Consider the following 14,598-nt stretch of genomic DNA (forward strand, 5'->3'; position numbering starts at 1 on the left):
AGTAGATCTGATTCCAGTATTGAATAGATCCGCACATAACAATATTTGTCCATCCATAATCGAAATTACATTATCGGGTTAACAATAAATTCGGGTTTGTTCGGTTCAATCCAATCTATCTTCAGAGAAATCGATCAAACTGACCGAGTTTATAATATTTTCATTTATTTGAACTCAACTCACCCATGGAGTGACCCTATGTCGGGGGCACTACCCCTTATACGAACCAGCTCTATTGACTACCAACGAGATCCCGTTTTTTAAATCCAATCTAAAATTCAAATAAAATCTCTAAAAAGAAATTAATTAATTATTTATGAGATATTAGTTTGTTAATTATATTTTAATTTTTACATCAAATAAGAAATTGAATTAAAAAATATATATATATATATATATTATAGTTTGATAAAGGTAAGTGCCACGTAAGAGTTTTGAAGGCAGGAAGAAAGAGTGAAGAATCCGGAAGAGAAGCGTTTAGAGGAGAGTAAAGAGCCAATGAGAGTGAAAAGAAGAGCCACGTCAGATGTGACACGTGGGCAGGAGTGCAGTTCATCTGGAAACCCTGACTGGAAAAATCATATATGGAAACCCACAGTCCACAAAGCTGAACATGTTCATCGTATTCTCCGGTCAGGCAAAAACCACGAGGCATTTTTTTCACTATATATATTAACACCTTCTTCATTCACTCACAATATACCCATTTCGATCCATAATTCTCAAAGGGTATTGTGTTTTTTTGTTTTTTTTTTTTTGTTTTTTTTTTTTTTTTTATCTTTGTTCTTGAGTTGATTTTGATCTTTTCAGGGATTTACTGCAAGAAATTCAAGGTTCAAGGGATTGTGAAGGTAAAATCTTGGTTTGATTTTCATCAAAACCCTAATTTTTTAAACCCGTTTTGATGTTGTTGCATGTTTTTTTTTTTAATTTAGGTCAAGTTTTGATTCTTCTTTAAAAAAATAAGAACACGAACAAGAACACGAAGAACACAAACAAGAACATGAAGAACAAAAAACACAACCGAGAAGGAAAAGGGGGTGAAAATTGAGGAATTAGTTCATGATTATGATCATTTGGTGGAAAAAAAACCCTAAAATTTTAAACTTGTATTAATGTTGTTGCATGTTTTTTTTTTTTAATTTAGGTCAAGTTTTGATTCTTCTTTAAAAAAAAAAAAATAAGAACACGAAGAACACAAATAAGAACACGAAGAACAAAAACAACCGAGAAGGAAAAGGGGGAAACATTGAGGAATTAGTTCATGATTATGATCATTTGGTGGAAAAAAACCCTAAAATTTTTAACCTTGTTGCATGTTTTTTATTTAGGTCAAGATTTGATTCTTCACTAAATATAAAGAACAAGAACACGAAGAACATGAACAAGAACACGAAGAACGAAGGGGAAAACCCTTAGTCATGTCTTGACCTAGAATCTCTAAGAAATTGAGGAATCAAGTTTGATTTTTGATTTCTGGGAGAAATGGAAGAGGATCATGCATGTTCATCATCATCTCTTTTTAACCCTAATCTTGTTCTTTTAAAACTTTATAATACTTCAAATACATTCTGGATTTTTTTTTTTTTTTTTTTTTTTTTTTTTTTTTTTTTTTAGACTAGGGTTTCGAAATGAAAACGTTATCAAATTTGATCGAAATATTTTATTTTTAATATAAGAGGATTCAAACCCTAAACGAAATCTACAAAAACTATACGAGAACAACAAATCTTACGTATATGTTACTTAAGTATGTGTACGAGAACAACAAATTTTATTTCTTCTTTAACGTGTTCATCTTTGATAGGTACGTGTTACTACTAATTTGTTAGTGATGTTTTTCTTAACGTGTTCATCTGTTGGATATGTATATATGTGGCTAATTAGCTAGTGATTGTCTCGTAATGTGTCACTACTAGCTAGTTAATCTTTTTTTTTCTTTAACATGTTCATCTTTTCATAATTACGTGTTACTGCTCACTAGTTATTGTCTTTTTCTTAACTTGTTCATCATCGGTTGATATGCATATATGTGTTCATCACTTGTTCATCTTTTGATAAGTATTACTACTACCCAGTTAGTAATTTTTTCTTAACGTGTTCATCTCTTCATATGTATATATGTAGCTAACTAGTTAGTAGTTTTCTCGTAACGTGTTACTGCTAATCAGTTAATGTTTTTTCTTTAACATGTTCGTCTTTTGATAAGTATTACTACTACCCAGTTAGTAATTTTTCCTTAACGCGTTCATCTCTTGATATGTATATATGTAGCTAACTAGTTAGTGGTTTTCTCGTAACGTGTTACTGCTAATCAGTTAATGTTTTTTCTTTGACGTGTTCGTCTTTTGATAAGTATTACTACTACCCAGTTAGTAATTTTTTCTTAACGCGTTCATCTCTTGATTTGTATATAAGTAGCTAATTAGTTAGTGGTTTTCTCGTAACGTGTTACTGCTGATCAGTTAATGTTTTTTTTTTTTTAACATGTTCGTCTTTTGATAAGTATGACTACTACCCAGATAGTAATTTTTCCTTAACGTGTTCATCTCTTGATATGTATATATGTAGCTAACTAGTCAGTGGTTTTCTCGTAACGTGTTACTGCTAATCAGTTAATGTTTTTTTTTTTCTTTGACGTGTTCGTCTTTTGATAAGTATTACTACTACCCAGTTGGTAATTTTTTCGTAACACGTTCATCTCTTGATATGTATATATGTAGCTAACTAGTTAGTAGTTTTCTCGTAACGTGTTACTGCTAATCAGTTAATGATTTTTCTTTGACATGTTCATCTTTTGATAAGTATTACAACTACCTAGTTAGTAATTTTTTTCTTAACGCGTTCATCTCTTGATCGGTATAATGTTTTATTATTAATTATTAGTTTATTTTTTCCTTCACGTGTTCGTCTTTCGATTTTTCCGAATGTGATAGTTGTATGTTATGTTCATAATCACAGATGGACAACAATTACCCACAATACAATGAAGGTGCTGGCTCTTTTCACACATCCAACTCTCCTCAATGTGCTTCAAACTTTAACATCTTCGATCAATCAGCATCAAACTCAAACTCGAATGTAAAAGGTAACGAGCTCCATAGAGCGAGCGACCTTCTGATGGCGGTGTCGGTGTGCACGGAGGCAAACTTTTCGAGAATCGCCGACCTGGCCGACACGGCGATGGACGAGCTCATAAAAGCAGCTCTTGATGGAGATCCTCTATGGATGCCCCAACAAAATGAAGAAGCTGAATCTTACTATACATTGTTGGATATAATGAAAATGGTTGAGGTTGGAGAGCCTCCTTCTTCCAGCCTTCTTGACTTCGATCTTTTCAACACCAAATCCGACACTGAATCCAACATCAACAACAACACAAATTTGGGCTTTAAAGACAATCAACAACAACAACAACACTATCTTCAAACTGAGTTTTCAAGACAAACTGAATTTGTCAAAATGGATCCACTCAGCATTGTTGGGTTTTTGATGGATTTGGTTAGTTGTTTATGTTTTTTTTTTTATTTGATTTTTTTTTTTTTTTTGAGAGTTTTAACGTTGTTTGTTCGTTCGTTCTTAGGAACAATGGTCACTTGTCTTCTCCGACATTGTTTCAAGAGCAGCAATTCTTCAAATGTGGTCATCAATGGGACCGGGAGGGACTTACGATGGAACTTTGCAAGTGGTAACACAAATTTAATTTTCGTTCTTCGACAACAAGAACATCATCATTACATCATCACTTCATTATCATTTAATTTTTTAAAAGGTATGTTGGGTTCGATAACTTTTTATTACAGGGTTCTCCTCGTTCTAAAAAAAAATTAATTTTTTTTTGTCAAATTCTAAATTATTTTTAAAAATAAAAACTTGGATTAGATTTGAAAGTAGCTCAAAAATTTAAAAATCTTCAATGGTTTCTAAATTTTCATACGACATGGTACATTTGGTCGAACCCCAACAAACCTATTGCTCTCATATCGCTCTATATTGGCATGGTTTCATGTAATTCTCTTCGTATATTTCCGGTACGTTTCTCGTATACTCTTAGTAAGAACATGTCTGAAAATACCGTTGGACATGATCAGAAATTAGGGTTTTTATGGATAAGGTTAGTTGTATGTTTGTTTTGTTTTGTTTTGTTTTGTTTTTTTTAATGATGTTGGGGGTTTTTGTGGGCAGATGACAGCTGAGTTTCAGCTCGCCTCACCACTTGTGGAGACAAGAGAGAGCTACTTTGGGAGGTTTTGCAAGCAATTAGCTCCATACACATGGGGAGTTGTTGATATTTCCTTGGAAGATCTCTTCCCTTATCCATCCATTGGCTTTTGTAGAAAACCCTCTGGCTGTTTGATCCAAGCATGTCCTGATGGAATCTCTAAGGTTTTTTTTTCTTTTTCTTTCTCGATCTTCGAGTATCGTAGCATATACTTAGAGCTTCGAGTATCGTATTGTCTCTCTTTTTCGATAATTGTTTCTCGTTTCTTGGTTTGAGTTTAAATACCTACGGTTCAAGTTCTTGTTTCTTGTCTCTCGTTGTTTTGATCTTGTATCTTGTTTCTTATTCTACGTTTTTTTTTTAATTATGTTTCTCTTTTTGTTGAAAGAAAAACCGTGTTTAGTACTTGTTGTTTCTTGTTTCTTGTTTCTGTCTGAGATCCCACATCGGTTGGAGAACGGAACGGAACGGAACGAAACCTTTTTTATAAGGGATGTGGAAACCTCTCTCTAGCAGAGGTGTTTTAAAAACCTTGAGGAAAAGTCTAAAAAAGACAATATCTGCTAGTAGTGGACTTGGGATGTTTCATTCTTATTTGATGTTTTTGGAACATGTTTATGGTGTCTTATGCTTTATTTTTTTTATTCTTGTTTCTCTTTTATGAAAAGAAAAAATCTGTGTTCGATACTTGTTGTTTCTTATTCCACGTTTTTTTAATCATGTTTCTGTTTTTGTAGTAAAAAAATTCGTATTTAATACCTGTTGTTTCTTAGCTTATTCCACGTATTTAGTACTTGTTCTTTCTTTCTGAGATCCCACATCATTTAGAGAGGGAAACGAAACATTTTTTATAAGGGTGTGGAGAAACCTCTTCCTAGTATATGCGTTTTCAAAATTTTGAGGGGAAGCCCAAAAGGACAAGCTCAAAAAGTACAATATCTTATAGCGGTGGACTTAGGCTGTTACATTCTTATTCCACGTTTTCTGGAACATGTTTCTCGTGTCTTATTCTTCATTTTTTTTTTTATTCTTGTTTCTCTTTTATGTAAAGAAAAACCCGTGTTAAGTACCTGTTGTTTCTTGTTTCTTATTCCTCGTTAAAATGACGTTTCATTGATCTTTTTCCATTGATATCCTTCTTCTTCTTACAAAATCACTTGATAATTTAGGGCTGTTGTTTGAATATTTTGTTTAGGTCACGTGGGTTGAGCATGTGGAAGTTGACAACAGATGTGTTCAACCAATGTTCCAACCATATATCAACTCTGGTCTGGCATTTGGTGCAAAGAGATGGGTTGCTTCCCTGGTTAGACACTGCATTTGGCAAACTACTTTAGAGGCCAAGAGCACTTCAACAATCAATGGGGGTACTTAACTTTTTCATTACGTTCATATTCTAATTCCCGTCATTACAATTAGTTCAAATTTCAAGTTAGTCCCTGAATTCTTATATGGATTTCTAATAGATCCAGGGCTCGTTAGACATAAAAGTGAAAGTTCGGGAACCAATAAGACACAAGGTTAAAACTTTGAGGACTTATCTGAAACTTTTTTAAATTGGGGGACCGATAAACACATAAATGAGTATATCCAACCGAACCTTATAACATGTTTTTTTTTTTTTTTTTTTTTGATGATGATGTTAATGTAGTTTCAATACTACAAGCTGGAAGGCTTAGTGTGTTGAAGTTGGCTGAGAGAATGACAAGGACCTTTTATAATGTTGTGAGTGGTTCTAAAGAAAATCCATGGATGAAAATTCCCATTCCTGGACCTCATGACATTAGGGTTATGACCCAGAAAGCCAAAGAGAATGATCCTGGACGTCCTCCATGTACATCGGTGATCTTCACTACTTCAGCTCAAGTTCCGAACAATCCGAATGAAGTTTTCCAGTTCCTTCGTCATGAGAAGTCTCGAAACAAGGTACGTTATTCAAGTTTGCATTGTTATATAAGGTTCGTTTTTGTAAATATCACGAACATTTAACCATATCATGAACAAGAAGCTAATTCATGATGAAAGCTAATTAGTTTCGAGCTAGGTAATGTTGAGATTAGTGCAATACTTCTCCGACTTTGGGGAAGTTCGAGACTTCATAAGTTCACAGGTTCTTCAAATAGGTCTTATCAACGTTTGTACATGCTACTAGTTCTCAACAGCTACGTTCATATATGCAGTGGGACATCCTTTCATTTGGTTACGTCATCACGGAACTTGCCTGCATTATCAATGGAAACGACTCGAGAAACCGGGTGTCGATAATTCAAGTGAACGTAAGTTTGTCGATTCATTTTTTTTTTTTTTTTCCTACACAGCAACACTTTAACTCTTCAAACTTTAACTTGAAAAGTTACCATCTTTGTAGTCTTCGCCGAGAAAAGTCGAGATCTTCTACCTACAAGAGAGTTACTTCGACGCAACGGGATCTTATATAGTCTATGCACCTGTTGATCTCTTTGCCATGTCGATACTCTTACGTGGAGGAAACCCAGATAATGTGGCTATCTTGTCTTCTGGTTTTGTTGTCCTTCCAGATAACCTGAAAATGAATGGACAGGAAATTGAAGCTGATGGTAGCATCGTGACAGTGGCCCTCAACATAGTTGATCATTCAATTACTGAAAGGATCCCATTTGATTCAATGGTTTCCATGCATAGGATTATGAATGAAACTGTAGCCTCTATCAAACAGGCTTTCCAAGTACAACAATTTTAAATAAGGAATTGTAATACTTGGTATGAAAAAACCTTGTCTTTCTGTGTTTAGGACTACAAGTGCTTATAGATGGGTGAAGTTTGACACCCAATATAAGCTGAAATAAATGGCTTTCAAGCTGTTTATGTAATAATTTACATATAGGTTTCATCCCTTTTCCTTGTTGAGTGTGGAGGAAAAACTCTCCGCAATTTCTTATGTGAAAGCGTCGAATTTGATTACTCCTACAAGGTACAATACCTCAATTTCTCGACGGCAACGTTGACGACATTGAGACGAGCAAAGCTGGATGAGTTCATGTTCATCATCTCCTTGGAAGAATATCTGAAAATGAGAAATCATGGAAAGGAGGACCTGCAAGAGAAGTATTAGTATCCATGGCTTAGTCTACATGATATTGGTTACTCTGTTTTTTCCAAGGAGAAGTAGAAGGTGACCTTGTTCGTGGAGAATGTAAAATGGAATGTGCGCAACCATCTTAGTTCCACCTTGACTCCAGTTGACAGTGCCTGGGTTATGTGCTTCTTTACTGGCAGGTTTCGAAGGCCCCAAAATGGATAACGAAATTCCAGTGTCACTCAATAGTCCTAGATAGTCGTGAGCTCGAGTCCAGACTCTTGCATCTGAGGTTCGAGATCGAGCTACCTGTTCATGTAATTTAATTCAGCAGTGTCAACAACTTATATCCATTTTACCTTCTCTGCAAATCCCCTGCATCTAGGAGCAGCAAGAACAAGAAGGTGGGGAGAGAGATGAAAGAACATTGATCATTTTGGACAGAGTTACAAGACTTTGAGATCCTTCCAGCCCAAATTTTTAAATGCTAAATGCGGAGAAAGAGACCTTTCCCAATGAGACCCGTGCTCTCGGTAGTAATTCACGGTGGTATGTTGCAAGTTTTGCAATGGCAGTAATAACAAAACAAAGAAGCCTTGACTGCGATGACTTTCTGAAGCTTTCACCACTGGAATTGTCACCAGAGTCCTGTCTCAAACCTAAACGACTATGGAAGCAAACCAAAGAGAAGCAGCAGATTAAAACTGGAAAGTTTTGAAAATGAATGCAAGGGTAGTTGTCGTAAAGCATACCTCGATAAAAGATTTTCATATAAAAGCAACTCTAAGCTCTCGAAAAGTTCACGGGCTGCATCTTTGTGAGATCTGCCACCGCCACCGTGTTCTCCAATGGCCCAACACAATTTCAGTGCTAGTTCTGTCTACAAAGATGAAACGAGGAAGTAATTCAACAATCAGTTGCAGCATTTATCTGTTTTACTGGATAAGAGATGTAAGCAACAACCTTTGCAGGGTTGTCATATGCTTCACCAAGTCGATTGATTATAGGCTTCTGCAAAAAAAAAAAAAAAAAAAAAAAAAAAAGTAAATAAAAAACTGAAATTTGATATAGATAAGAAACAAAAAGATACCCAATAATAAGATCGCAGCATGTACGAACATAAAATATGATGCATTCATAAAATATTCATCATACTCCAGAATTGTTTGGATGTGCTTCACAAACTATAATGGAAAGGAGAAAAGCTTATTAGAACTAACATTGTCATTGATTAGCAAAAACAAGGAGCCCATAAATTATCAGTACAAATTACCTTGAGAAGTGCAATGAAGTCCGGAGACCGCTGAAATGCAGCAAGCATAAATTCTAGGAGCCTCTTACGAACCTACAAACATAGACCTAAAAAGTTCAAATTCTGAACATCACATTCTAATATGATCTGCAAATTTTAATCCATGTTCTAGACAACAAAAGAAATACCTAAAAGTAATAGTATCATAGATTCAAGGAAAGAAAAATACAAATATAAGGGAAAAAGAGAATTTGAATATGCAGATAAACAACTAAAAACGTCAATTTTGGTCAGCAGCTTGAATTTGATCAACAACTAAAAAGGTTAACAAAAGAATTTGAATTTGATCAGCAGCTTGTTGTCAATTTTGGTCAAAACCAACTAAAAACGTCCTGCTTGTCCCAAAAATAAACATCATGCATTCGAACTTGATCAGACAACTCTATCTGTAGTATTTCAGATATGAAAATGGATAAAATGGGGAAACTTTCAAACAAACAAATAAAATGAAGAAACAAACTCATCAGAATGACCAACTAAAGATTGTCAGAAATGAACAGTCCAGAAAACATGTCCAAGTGATTTGATTTAATACAAAGTGTAATACCCATTCGCAGCAAAGCCAACAACAATAAGAACATAACTTAATCCACATTCAGAGGCACACCTTATAGGAGAAAGCTTTGTCAGGTAACAATGTTGAGTTTCTTGACATAAGCAGAGGAATCAATGCACAGATTAATGCTGGAACGGGAAGGCAAAATATCAATAGCTAAAATAACTACCAACTAAAATAAACCAAAAAAAGTCTGGAACAAACTGAAATCGCAAAAAGCAGCATCATACAATTGTTGACATCTTGCAGTGCCACAGAGAAGTAGACATCAAGAATCCGAGGTGTCACGTTCAGCATTTGTTTCAGCCTATCAGATTGAGCAGTATTTATTGCAATCTGAATTACTGCAGTCATCCCAGGAGAATTCCAATGTCGTTCCTGAAAGAATATTAGGTAAACCCAAGAAAGTTATGCCATCCAGCTACAAAACAAAGATTCTGTAGGTACAAAGTTTCCCAAGCACTTCAGGCAGTTTTGAAGCCAAAGCGACGCATATTAAAAGCTATACTATTCAGGGACAATGAGCAGCATGCGGAATGTTTCTATCAAATACGTTGGTTAAGACACAAATAAAACAAGCAATTGTGTTATAAATGTAATGCGAGTGCATGCGTGTGCGTGCGTGTGAACATATTTTAAATTATTGTATTCCCATAATATAGTCTAAATCGTTGCTATGACAGTTCCAGTTAACCAGTCACTAAAATTCAGAATATGGACATAGAGAAAGAACCCCTACTGAAAGACCATCATTTTCATCCTTCAAAAGTTCGAGGAAGAGAGGATCGGCAACATCTATTGTGCTACTAGGCTCGGTTCCAGAGTCTCCTCCTCCATCCCCAATGGTTGAACCAGTGTAAGCCTCATCCATGAGTGCAAGTAACATCTGTATCAATACAACATGAGGATTATAACATATTATGAATTGGACTTTTATCCATGGGCTTTCTGGAGATCTGAATTCTGATATCACCTCAGGAACTTTACTCTTCTGGATTGAAGCTATGTTATTTCCCACTAGTGATCCTGAGCTGCGCTCTACCCTTTCCAATGCGACTACCAAAACTGTAATCAATTACCAACAGAAGTTGAAATTTGGAATCAAATAACAGTGTAATGAAAGTACGGAAACAAAAAGGAAATAACAGAAGGAATGACCGAAAACATGAACTCACTAGGGAAATCAATGAGAGATGGAAACATTGGAAGGAAAGACCCAGGAGAAATCAATGCTGGAAAGATTCTAAGAAATGGTTTCTCTAACCTGCAGCAAGAAAGCAACGGCACCAATTAGCTCTCGTCTTCAAATTACATCCACTTAAATAATTACCAACATCCAAAAATCCTGACCCAGAACAAAGTTTATATTTCTAGATCTTGTTCATCCAGGAGTAGAAATAATTAAAAAAAAAATTTGAGAAAATAGAAGTCAAATAAAAACATTTCTGTTTAACAACTTACTTTTCTCCATTCCAAGCAATCAGCTTTAGCAACAATGGATAGAACTGCAAATTTATCAATCTGAATTAGAGGTAAATCTCTCTCTCCCAGTCTCACAGTGAATTCTAATCAGTGAATGGCCAAAGAAGCCCCAGCAGTCGTGATCACTTTTGACAGTAAGTGGCTATAAACTTGGTAAGCGCAACATTTGTCAATTAGGTGGCCACCAAGGGAAGGAAAGTACCACTTAACCAGCATATTATATCAATATGTCTCATTTACTTCAGATTCATATGTAGTGTTGTTTAGAATAACTAAATAAATAAAAAAGTTGAGGAAAGATGACACTGATACAAATGAAAATTTGTTTCCCCGGTATGTTTGAAAAACCGTATACATATCAGTTCTTCAAAAACAGACTGAAGAAAATTTACAATAAAATTGGATGTTACTGGTAGGAGTGAAAAATTAGAAACAAGTCAACAACTCATACCTGTGGCAATAATGTAGGAAAAGAAGTAAGAAACTTATTCTGATTTGTATTCAGAAATTCTAGAACTGCTTCTGCAACAATTGGATCTGCAAACTCACTGTAATCATATTAGAATAAGATTGATGAGTGTATTATGGCCAACATATCAATATACTAATGTGGAACTGAGGGTTTTCCACCAAAAAATGCTATAACACAGTGAAAAGATAGTTGTCCAATAGAACTTCACCTTTTCATCTTAGGACTTGATTTTTTTCTCTCTTTTGCATAAAGCGAAAACATCCAATAAGAGATAAAGAAGTTCAAAGAGGGTGCAAGCCTCGTGAAAAGCTATACAAAGATGCACTTACAAGTGACAACAAAAAGTAATCCGTATATGATTTAGATAATTGGGTAGTTAATTATTTGTATGCTAACACTTGTACTAGCTGGTTCCTGTATTGTTGGAAGCCAGGGTAAGTTACTCACGTGTAACCACTCAAATGTCTATATCGAACTGCCTTCCTAATCCTTCCTCTAGGAGGTAATACAAGTCGCAAGAGTTTTGGGGGCCTATTCTCGAGATCACTAATAAATAGTGAAAAGGGATGAACTTCTACACCTCAAAAGATAGAGCCCTCACTTTAGCAAACGTGATTTTATCCAACAAGCAAATTTACTACTTTTTGGTTTCCAAGCCTCTTACTTAATTTCAAAGTCGAGTACTGACATCAAATAAGTTAACTGTCACAAGTAATTCAAATGAAAGTTTTAAGTTTTAAATTGAAAATCAAAAAAGAAACTTGAGTGGAGCAATGATGAATTGTAATACCCAATATATTGATGAATATTAAAAAAAATCAAGTAGTTAAGAGGATGATTTTATGATGCTTACCGACTCAGACATGAACGGAAAAAGGTCTTCAGACTGGAATCAGCATCATGTAACACTACTTCACCAACATCAATGAAAAATTGAAGAATGGCCTGATAAAAAAGAGCAAAAAAAAAAATTAAAAGATAATTGTAGATATTTCATAACGACACCTTTGCATCTAATTCTTAGAAGACAATGTAAAAGATACGTGGCACAAATAATCTACAAGTATCAAGATATTGAATTGTAGAGGATACTTTATGAGCCTATACTTAATAGCCTACATCAGCTAAGAACGTACAATGAAAAAGATACAAGTACCAAGGTTTGCTCTTGAGTTGCACAAATTTCCTTTGCTTTAAAATCTAAAGGCTAAGAAATTGCAAGACAATAGGACAAGTAAATGGGGAATATCTTTTTTTGTTCATTCTTCAAGCATCCTAGCACCTTAGGAATTTTACCCCAAAAATACTATATCATCCCTAAACCTACTACATCAATTTCCTTGAAAAATAACTTGCCCTTGAATTTAATGAACCTAAAGCTTCAGCACAAGAACCATACAAAACAATCAGCAAAAGCCAAAAAATATATATATATAACTCTTTTTCATTCCTAGTTGACCATGTATTACAATGGTTCTTGGCATGCCCGATTGCGACATTGCCCAATGATCCTCAAATGCAGAATCTTTCAAATACTTCTAAGCTTGTTTTCATACTTGAGACAAAACAGACCTGTGTCAATCTCTTTGAAAGAATGGGTTTGCAGCAAACAAATTACAAAAAACGGTTACAAAAGAGACGGTAAACAGTTTGCAGTCAAACTATCGAATTCCAAATGTTATTTTTTGAGTCAAGATCAATCCAGTTAATGGCAGTATCCAATCAGAGATATTCGACAACATGAACGAGCATTAGCAAGATCGCCCTACATGATCAATTCCATACATTTTTTGCGATCGTTCACCAATATCAGACAACAGTTCAAAGAACCAACACATGTAAATCTTAACCCTAACCCTACATTCTAATATATGAGTTCCTTTCTCACTACCCTAGTCATCACCAACTGCATAGCCATTATAAAATACACTTCAATATATCGTGGATAAACAAATAAAACAATAATCAGAGATAAGATTTCATGAGGAAAAGAACGCACGACAGTGGTTTCAAACAAGAAAAAAAAAAAAAAAAAAAACACACACACACCAGTAAGAGGAGGCCATTAGAAGTTCTAGATTGAGACAAGGACGACACCGAACGCTGAAAAATCTTGTTAAACTGAGGATAAACCCGAGCCACCAAATTCTCAGAATTCTCAGCTTTACACAATTCATATAGCCTTCTAACCTGAAGAAAATTCCATAACATTGCCAGTCAAGTTTAACAATATATATACACATTGACTCGAAGAATGAAAGAGAATACATGCACAAACACGTATGGAATGATTCAATAAAGTTTAGCTCGCGTTAATCAAGATAGTAAGAGAGCACATTACAGAGACTAAACATTATCCTCCATGATTTTCTAAGAAAGCAAACAGAAAGCAAGAACGAAACTCACTGATAGAAGAACATTAGGATCGGAGGCGGGATCGTTGGCGACATTAGAATCTCTGGCAATGTTGGATAATGTTCTGAGATGAAAATCCCAATCTCGGTCTCGATCCGCCATGCTCCTGAATCGAATTCGGGTAGAACTCAGAAATCAAAAATAGCAAGAATGCTCTGCAATTGAGACGTTGTTTATATTTTCTGGTTTTTTCTTCTTTCTTTTTTTTTTTTTCTTTTTTTTCTCTTTTTTTTTTTTAATTTTTTTTGGGTTTAATTCCTTTTTCTTAGTCGTAATTTTAAAATGTATAATTACATAAACCATAAAGTTTGTATATAAATTTCATACATTTACATTATTAGGACGTCTGGAAGCTTTTTTTTCGTCCCATGACAAATGTCCCAGTCTTGTTTGTCTGAGTCAGCTGACAGGAGGATATCAGGGTCATGCTTGTCCAAAGCATATTATTTATGGTCGCATGACAGATATCCCAGTCTTACTTGTGCGAGTCGGTTGTTAGGAATGTCAACCAATTGAGTAGTGGAGGATGTCACGGTCATGTTTGTCCAAATCATGTTGCTTATGGTCGCATGATAGATGCCTCAGTCTTGCTTGTTCAAGTCGGTTGTCAGGGATGTTAAAATTAAATTCGAGATCAATGGCGTTTTAGCCCGTAGATGAGCAATCTACTGTTGGATCTTGAAGAAATTGAATAAGGCTACACTCTATACTAGACGTGTACATATGTCGAATTTGGTTAAAAAAAAATTTGGATCAACCCAAAGTTCGAGTCGGTTGTTAAAAAATTAATTAGTGTAATGTTTATAATTATTTCAATACAATAGTCGTTTTCCCTCATAACATCAGGTCATTGTCCTTTTGCAGAAACGGGGTCCAGCGTAGATGAAAGAACCCGAAGAGTATCGAACAATCCACCCACATTCTCCCCGATTGATTTTGCGCGTCAATCCAATAAGCATCAACATTTGATTTTCAGTGCTCTTCTGGAGGGGCGTTCCGCCTGCTCAGACTCGCGTGATTCTTTGATCTCGTTGATACCAGGTTTGGTTCTGAATCTTGTTGCACATTGAGAATGAATTTGCTT

The 14,598-nt window shown here is 35.1% G+C and overlaps 2 protein-coding genes across 5 annotated transcripts; one reads left to right on the plus strand and one right to left on the minus strand.

The window, feature by feature from the left end:
- Positions 1 to 634: 634 nt before the first annotated feature.
- On the plus strand, positions 635 to 7,094 carry LOC111789169 (homeobox-leucine zipper protein PROTODERMAL FACTOR 2). Of its 2 annotated transcripts, XM_023669829.2 has the most exons (10): positions 635 to 729; positions 811 to 851; positions 2,962 to 3,501; positions 3,584 to 3,688; positions 4,186 to 4,386; positions 5,418 to 5,589; positions 5,689 to 5,742; positions 5,874 to 6,148; positions 6,403 to 6,498; positions 6,591 to 7,094. In XM_023669829.2, the coding sequence occupies exons 3-10, from the start codon at positions 2,962 to 2,964 to the stop codon at positions 6,939 to 6,941; spliced, it is 1,794 nt and encodes a 597-aa protein (XP_023525597.2). In that variant the 5' UTR covers positions 635 to 729; positions 811 to 851; the 3' UTR covers positions 6,942 to 7,094. The 2 variants fall into 2 exon arrangements, with proteins under 2 accessions (XP_023525597.2, XP_023525599.2); XM_023669831.2 differs by lacking the exon at positions 5,689 to 5,742.
- Positions 6,300 to 13,669, minus strand: LOC111789170 (uncharacterized). 3 transcript variants are annotated; one of them, XR_015420059.1, is made up of 18 exons: positions 13,506 to 13,669; positions 13,149 to 13,289; positions 11,953 to 12,044; positions 11,079 to 11,175; positions 10,607 to 10,650; positions 10,321 to 10,409; positions 10,119 to 10,210; positions 9,885 to 10,031; positions 9,376 to 9,523; positions 9,197 to 9,273; positions 8,551 to 8,622; positions 8,241 to 8,288; positions 8,030 to 8,157; positions 7,785 to 7,944; positions 7,379 to 7,586; positions 7,182 to 7,295; positions 6,580 to 6,764; positions 6,300 to 6,443 (listed from the first exon to the last, which is right to left on the minus strand). XR_015420059.1 is itself a non-coding variant. In XM_023669833.2 (16 exons), exons 1-16 carry the CDS (start codon positions 13,614 to 13,616, stop codon positions 7,246 to 7,248), a joined length of 1,704 nt encoding a protein of 567 aa, XP_023525601.2. In that variant the 5' UTR covers positions 13,617 to 13,669; the 3' UTR covers positions 6,841 to 7,245. The 3 variants fall into 3 exon arrangements, 1 of the variants encoding a protein (XP_023525601.2); XR_015420058.1 differs by having other exon boundaries at positions 6,300 to 6,764; XM_023669833.2 differs by lacking the exons at positions 6,300 to 6,443; positions 6,580 to 6,764 and having other exon boundaries at positions 6,841 to 7,295.
- Between the last annotated feature and the right edge of the window lie 929 nt (positions 13,670 to 14,598).

The sequence above is a fragment of the Cucurbita pepo genome, chromosome 2 (genome assembly GCF_057944985.1).
Source record: "Cucurbita pepo subsp. pepo isolate OVF chromosome 2, ASM5794498v1, whole genome shotgun sequence".
NCBI lineage: Eukaryota > Viridiplantae > Streptophyta > Magnoliopsida > Cucurbitales > Cucurbitaceae > Cucurbita > Cucurbita pepo.

Coding starts and splice junctions, on each gene's coding strand:
- LOC111789170 (XM_023669833.2), bottom strand. CDS start 13,616: ATGGCGGATCGAGACCGAGATTGGGATTTTCATCTCAGAACATTATCC. Junction 8,158..8,240: donor CATATGACAACCCTGCAAAG/GTTGTTGCTTAC, acceptor TCATCTTTGTAG/ACAGAACTAGCACTGAAATT. Junction 7,296..7,378: donor TTACATTCTCCACGAACAAG/GTCACCTTCTAC, acceptor CTTCTCTTGCAG/GTCCTCCTTTCCATGATTTC.
- LOC111789169 (XM_023669829.2), top strand. CDS start 2,962: ATGGACAACAATTACCCACAATACAATGAAGGTGCTGGCTCTTTTCAC. Junction 6,149..6,402: donor ATGAGAAGTCTCGAAACAAG/GTACGTTATTCA, acceptor TCATATATGCAG/TGGGACATCCTTTCATTTGG. Junction 6,499..6,590: donor TGTCGATAATTCAAGTGAAC/GTAAGTTTGTCG, acceptor CCATCTTTGTAG/TCTTCGCCGAGAAAAGTCGA.